The sequence below is a fragment of the Delphinus delphis genome, chromosome X (assembly GCF_949987515.2).
Source record: "Delphinus delphis chromosome X, mDelDel1.2, whole genome shotgun sequence".
Taxonomy (NCBI): Eukaryota; Metazoa; Chordata; class Mammalia; order Artiodactyla; family Delphinidae; genus Delphinus; species Delphinus delphis.
This window is the reverse complement of record NC_082704.1, coordinates 88,432,097-88,439,538: the sequence shown is the minus strand read 5'-3', so window position 1 is coordinate 88,439,538 and position 7,442 is coordinate 88,432,097. Positions and strand designations below refer to the sequence as shown.

The 7,442-nt window shown below is 43.3% G+C and overlaps 1 protein-coding gene across 1 annotated transcript; it reads left to right on the top strand.

The window, feature by feature from the left end:
• The first annotated feature begins 5,642 nt into the window (after positions 1-5,642).
• On the top strand, positions 5,643-6,212 carry DUSP21 (dual specificity phosphatase 21). The gene has a single exon (XM_060002141.1). It carries the CDS (start codon positions 5,643-5,645, stop codon positions 6,210-6,212), a length of 570 nt encoding a protein of 189 aa, XP_059858124.1.
• The last annotated feature ends 1,230 nt before the right edge of the window (positions 6,213-7,442 follow it).

Here is a 7,442-nt window from a genome sequence, read left to right as displayed (position 1 = left end):
ACACTTACAATACTAACATATTGGTAGGTAAATCTCTGCACACATGTGTGAGGATTTCCTTAGAATAAATAAATAAATTACCAGTAGGGAAATTGCTAGTTCAAAGCACACGTGCATTTTTTCCCATTCGTTTTTATTACGAAATACTTCAAGCAATCCTAAAGCCTGCTGAATACGATAATAAATACCTGGGTACCCAACATCCAGTTTGTCAGACCTTAATGTTTTGTCATGTTTGCTTCAGATCTATCTTCTTAGCAAAATAAAATATTAAGACATATTGGAACACCCTATCTCACGCACCCATATCCAGTTCTTTCCTTGGAGGAATCGCTATCCTCAATTTGGTGTTTCTCAGTCGCATGTGGGTTTTTAACCTACATATGTATGCATATATATATATATGTATATATGCATTTATAGGTATATGCAAGCGTAAACAATGTATGGTACTGTTCCGCTTGTTTTTAAACTTCTTGCTGCACATTTTCTCCTGCAACTTGCTCTTTTGGAATAACATTATACTTTTGAGGCTTATCCAGGTTTACACATGTAGCTGTAGTTCATTTGTTTTCATAGCTGTTTCTATGGTATTCATTATATGACTATGCAGTCAAATTTTCATTTTCTTCTTGGTAGACATTTATATTGTCTCCATTTTTTCACTGTTATAAACAACATTGCAATAATTATTCTTGTATATATCGTCTTGTGTTTACTGAGTAAGAGTTTCTACCTGGGCTGGAATTGCTGGGGCATAGGCTACGAGCATCTTCAGTTTTACTGTGTTGGTCTCCAGATTGGTGGTACCACCTTACCCTGCCACCAGTACTGTGAGAGTTTTCTTTGCTCTACATCCTAACCACCACGTGGTTTGACCAGTGTTGCTACTCCCCATCTTGGACGCTGGTGATGTAGGAGAGTGCTCATTTCTCTGAATTCTGTCACCATGAAGTATTAGCAGTTTTTCAACTTTGCTAATTTTTTTTTTTTTTTTTTTTTTTTTTTGCGGTACGCAGGCCTCTCACCTTGCAGCCTTTCCGGAGCACAGGCTCCGGACGCACAGGCTCAGCGGCCATGGCTCAACGGGCCCAGCCACTCCACGGCACGTGGGATCTTCCCGGACCGGGGCACGAACCCATGTCCCCTGCATCGGCAGGCGGACTCTCAACCACTGCGCCACCAGGGAAGCCCACCTTTGCTAATTTTTTAGGCCAAAAAAAGAAAATATCTGTTGATGAGGTCTAAATACATTTTGATTCATTTTTTTCTAATTATAAAAATAACACAAATTACTTTAGAAAATTTGAAAACATAGACAAGCACACACAAAAAAGAATAATTCCCTTTAATCCCACCACTCAAATATAATATCAAATAATATCTGACATTTGTGAAATTCTTACTCTATATATACCTAGGGCAGCTTTTGATACCTAATATTTCACAAACAGGATTCACTAATACATATTTAATATACGTGTGAGATATATATATATATACAAACATATATATGGTAAATATATATATGTATATATTTAACCTTTACAAAAAAGGTACTACTTTTTTATAAACTAGTTTTTTTCACCTAACATAAGTCACAATCATTTTCTCATAATATCTGTATTCTGGACTGGAGAGTGTTATTTAAAGAGTTCCACATTCATATCCATCTGTCTCCCTTCACCATCCAAAAACTAAGGACCAAACTGAGCCCAGCAATGAGTCCTAGGAAGCTGGCTTGCTGCTAGCTGTGTACAGTGGTGTAACTGACTCAGCCGCAGTTGAGAATGGGAAATGGAATTAACATACAACTCTCACTACTCAGGGAAGCCAACTCCCACCTCTGCCTTAGAGCCTTCTGCTGGGGACTACCTATCCTATCTGTCCATCGGACAATATAACATGCAACTCCTTTTAGCTACTAGCTCTCCTGTGTCCTCATCCCATACTCTTTTAGGTTTTCTCACCACCACCACCCTTCAACGTAAACATATTACCTACATTCTCTGCCTCTTGTCTTCACTGTCTGCCCCCCAGAACACCAAGCTCTCCAGACACTGACCCACAGGAAGTTTGATATTCCATTCTCTTATGTAGCCTGGCCTATGTGTACACTTGAGGAGGTGAACTATATTTGGATTTGATCCAGCTTCCATGGCAGAAAAGAGTCTGCAATGGGTGTATCATTGCTCACCTAGACTATTGCAATAGCTTTCACTCCCTCAAGTGTTGCCTTTCTCACCACTGCACCTTCTGCTCCACAAATCCAGCCACATAGCTGTAAGTGAGCTTCCTAAAAATTAATTGTTTTGCCATTTCTCTGCATAAAATACTCCAGTGTGCCACCATGGCCTATGGGATGAAGCCCAAGTGCCTCTTGCAAGACCCTCTGTGATCTCTGTTGCCACTCCTATAGCCATTCCACCTATCACTTCTGCGACACTCTGTCTGCTCTAGTAATTCTGAGTTGTTGTTCTCTGCCCTCCTGACACCATTTCACACCCTTGTGCCTTTGCACATACTTCCCTTCCTGTGTAGAATGCTCCCGTCTTCTTATCTGCCTGGAAAACTCCTATTCATCCTTCAAAGTCCTATTCCAAAGATATTCCCAGAAACTCAAAGTACCACTTTACATATTCTTTATTAATTACAAAGAGGAAAAGTTACCTTTACAATGTAGAAACCTAGCTAATGCCACCTTAACCTGGTGGTCAAATTTATCATCATCGTTAATGGGACAAACAGACATCATATGTCCCCAATGAATGATGCAATCTGGTACTATTCTTGCCAAAAATAGTTCACCTGAATCTAATCCTGAAGGAACAATCAAACACTTCCAAATGGAAAGATGTTCTGCAAAACTGGCCTGAAGTCTTCAAGAATGTCAGTGGCCAGGAAAGACCAAAACAAAACAAAAGGCTCAGAAATGGTTCCAAATTAAAAGATGCTCAAGAAGCATGACAACTAAATGCAATGTGTGATCCTTGATTCCATCCTGGATCAAAGGGAAAAAAGCAGCTACAAATAACATTATTTGGAGGACTGGTGAATTTTGAATATGGATTATATATTAGATAATAAAGTTGGGTCAATGTTAAATTTCCTGAGTACAGTCATTGTATTGTGGTTACGGAGGAGAGTGCCCTTGTTCTTAAGACGCCTTGAAAGGGCTAAAGTGTTGCTATATCTGCAGTTAACAGTGGTTCAGCAAAAAGAAACAAGTAAACAGATAAATATGTGTGTTTGTATATCTAAATAGAGAGACAAAGGAAATGCGATGGCAAGTGTTAACAATAGAGAAATTACAGGTGAAGGGTACACAGGTGCACATTATTCTATTCTTCATCTTTGCTGTAGGTTTGAAATTTTTCAAAACAAAAACTTGGACAGAATAAATAATAAAAACAAACAAACAAATGAACAAAAAGCTTTGTTCCAGGTCATGTTTTCTATGAAGCCTTTCATGATATCCCTCCTGGCTGCCCCGGTCCCCGAGCACAGACACACATAAAACAATGAATCACCCTCTCTTCCAGACTCTTTCATGATTATGTATCTCTCTGACTAAACTGTAAGCTCTTTGATATCTGGGTCTGTGTGTGTTGTGTTGGATCTACACAATGCTAGAACTGTACCTGACACCGACTGGATGCTCAGCTGATGCTTTTTTAAAAAAATTAATCGAGCTGATTCTTGAGACTTGGAAAGGATTCAGTAAGCAAGAAGGAGCAAGAACCTTATCTCATGGGAGAGGAGTGGCATGAGCAAAGGTAAGGAAGCAGGAATGTATATGTTGCAATTACCAAGAACATTTGATTTGTTTGGTCAGAACTGAAGATTTACATAAGTGAAAATGCCTAGCACACAATAGATTCTTAATAAAAACTTGGTGAGTAAATGAATGAATGAGATCGGAAAGGCAGGCTTAGATCAGAGAAGAAAGGGCCTTGACTACTGAATTAAGAAATCTGAGTGTTAACTAGTTCTTGACACCCAGGGTCTTTTCCCAGTGTCAGGAAGAGAGTGTGTTCTTCAGCAAGTCCCTTGTACATGTTTCCCCCTAAATAACAAGGAAAAGTAGAGATAAGTGGAAGTCTGAAAGTGACCAATTTCCAAACTCAGGAGGAGGAAACATCTTCTCATCCACCCAGGAGAAGTCCTACAGTGGAGTTTTAAGACATCCAAAATCCCTCAGATGAAAGGGCATCACAGAATATTGGCTGGAAAAATACATTAATCTATTTAATATGAACCATGCTTGTCTTTGAAAATAGTGTATGGAATTATTTTGGTTAATTTTACTATATATATATATATATATATATATATATATTTTTTTTTTTTTTTTTTTTTTTTTTTTTGGCTGTGCCGCGTGGCTTGTGGGATCTTAGTTCCCTGACCAGGGATTGAACCTGGGGCCACTGTAGTGAAAGCATTGAGTCCTAACCACTGGACTGCCAGGGAAGTCCCTAATTTTACTACATTTTTAAAATTTAAGGAGCACACCTTTGCACACAACCCCAAGATGACAAGGAGTGATGGGGCAGTGATGAGTCTCTGAGCTGCTCTGTGAAAGAATTTGTTAGTTTTAGGTTATAGTTGTTTCGAATCTTCAGTCAAATTCTACAACAATCTTAGCTGAAAGGAAATGCAAATCTCAGGGAGCATTTTAAAAATCTATTTTTGGCCCAGTTATGATGTAGCGTTGACTGGCTCCAGAATTTTTTAACATTACTGGTTAGAAACCACTGGTGGCGGTCAAAATGACTTGTAGCTTACAAAGCATGTGGGCATTCTTTTTGGAGAAAGTAGACAAGAAAATTTGAGCTGTGGTTTCATGTAATAAAGTAGAATCAAGTGATAAATCATTTGGGCTGTATGCACAAGCGGACAGTGACACAGCTAAATTAGTCACAATTGTTCACCACAGGCCAACTTCATGATAGATAAAGGGCTATATATCAGCAATGTTCCCTTAGAAACAGTCCTGATGTGTCTGTGAGCAGGAAAATAATTCTACGGCTGCAATCAACAAAGAAGTATCGGGCTAGCTCACCAAGCCCAACCAAACCCCTATCTCGCTGCAGTTTTATAAAGATTAGCATATCACATGAGCCAAATGCTGTGCCCCAGTGTAAAAATATGATACTGTTACTTTGTAGAAAAATTGTAAGCCCTGTTCTTCAACACCAATAAAATAGAAGCATTCATAGATACTGAGTTCAGTGCGATCCAAACACTGAAGCATAAAATAGCTACCTGGTAACAGAACATTTTAAAACATCAAGACAGATAAGAATTCGGGCTCGGAAAATAAATGACTATGAAGAAAGATAAAAAGAAGAGAGATCTGGGGTTTCTCTGAAGACCCGGCTCTGCGGCCAAGTCCTCCCTGTAGCGAGCTGCCATTGCCATGGAAACCAGTGGGAAGGGCAGTGGGGGCCTGTGACTCCCGCGCAGGGCGGCGGGGGTTGGGGGGGGTGGGGGTTCAAGGTGGAGACGGGGTGGTGACCTATGACTGGTATACTGTCCCCCAGACCCTCTCCAAGAGACTCCACCGAGCTGCTGCTTCCTGAACTCGCTCCCGGGAGCGGTGCCCCAAAGCAGCCAGGAGAGACCACTGTCCCGCCACCTTGATGACAACATCCCCGTGTCCCCTCCTGGCTCAGGCTGTCAGGCAGCGCTCTGTCCATGGCCTCTCCCAGATAACCAGCAGTCTATACATCAGCAATGGGGTGGCAGCCAACAATGAACTCATGCTGTCTACCAACCACATCACGACAGTCATCAACGTGTCGGCAGAGGTGGCCAACACGTTCTTCAAAGACATCCAGTGCGTACACGTGCCGGTGGTAGATGCTCCCACCTCGCACCTCTACGACTTTTTTGACCCTATGGCGGATCACATCCACAGCATGGACATGAAGCAGGGCCGAACGCTGCTGCACTGCGCCGCCGGGGTGAGCCGCTCTGCCGCTCTCTGCCTCGCGTGCCTCATGAAGTACCACTCCATGTCGCTGCTGGACGCCTACACGTGGACCAAGTCACGCCGCCCCATCATCCGGCCCAACATCGGCTTTTGGGAACAGCTTATCCATTATGAATTCAAGCTGTTTAGTGAGAACACCGCTCACATGATCAGTTCTGCGGTGGGTATGATTCCGGACATCTACGAGAAAGAGGTCTGTCTGATGATGCCGATGTGAGCCATCCCGGTCAGCCCCTGACATCTGCTGCAAATCCTATATCAACATTGAATGTTGAACTTTTGTTGGTAAAGGAACTAGAAACCACCTTTTAGAAGGGCAAGCAAAAAGGGCAGGGGGAGTTTTTAGCTTAGTATGCCTTATCTTTAAAGAATAAAATTCATGGGGCTTCCCTGGTGGCGCAGTGGTTGGGAGTCCGCCTGCCGATGCAGGGGACACGGGTTCATGCCCCGGTCCGGGAAGATCCCACATGCCGCGGAGCGGCTGGGCCCGTGAGCCATGGCCGCTGAGCCTGCGCGTCTGGAGCCTGTGCTCCGCAACGGGAGAGGCCACAGTGGTGGGAGGCCCACGTACCGAAAAAAAAAAAAAAAGAATAAAATTCATTAAAAGTAAAATGGTGACAATGTTTCTTATCCTGTGAGCGGCACGGCATGGCTGCTGCGGCCTGGCAAGAGAGGAGGGTGCCGAAGGTGCTGCCCAGCTCAGATGGACCTGAACCCTGGGATCTGCCAGAGCAGACTACTAACCCAGGGGTGAGTCACCCGCAGCCGCTCCTCCCACCCACCCAGCGCCCCAATCCCACCTGGTTCTTCCCAATCCAAAGCCAGAGGCTTAGACATCGTGGTACCCACTGTGTGCTTCTTACAGTAAGTGCCAACCTACTGGATAAGTGGTCTTCTTGGGGTTCTCTGGGAGTCCTGGGGGAGCCTCAGGCCACCCCTGACCCCACTTTCAACCACAGTGACCCAACTCTGGTTTTCTAGATTAGATTTACATGTTAAATAGTTTAAAAAAAAAAAACAATTCCACTATATAAAGTTTAAAAATATTTTTTCCAGTGCTGTACTAAATGGCAAGGTCTTGAGTTGCCCTCAGCAATCCCCACCATCCTTTGTGAAAAAGGAACATTAATTCCCTTCTCCAGGGCACTTGCTAAGAGAGAGAGCCCGCCTGACACAAGGCCTCCGCTGCTCTCATGGGCCTTGGCATCGTAGGCTGGAGCTGCTGGCCAGGACTGGCTCTGTCACCTCCTCCCATTGTAACTGGGGCCTCTCAGAGCCTCCATTTCCTTACCTGTCAAAGCAGTGGGAGCCTGTCTCTCCCAGGGTTGCTGTGAGAATTAGATTCCTTAGCATGGGACCTAGCAGGCGAATGGTTTCCTGCTTAGAGGAAAGGGCTGCTCTTGTTATTAAGGATAATCTTTAGCCCTGCTGGTTGGGGGTCAGCACA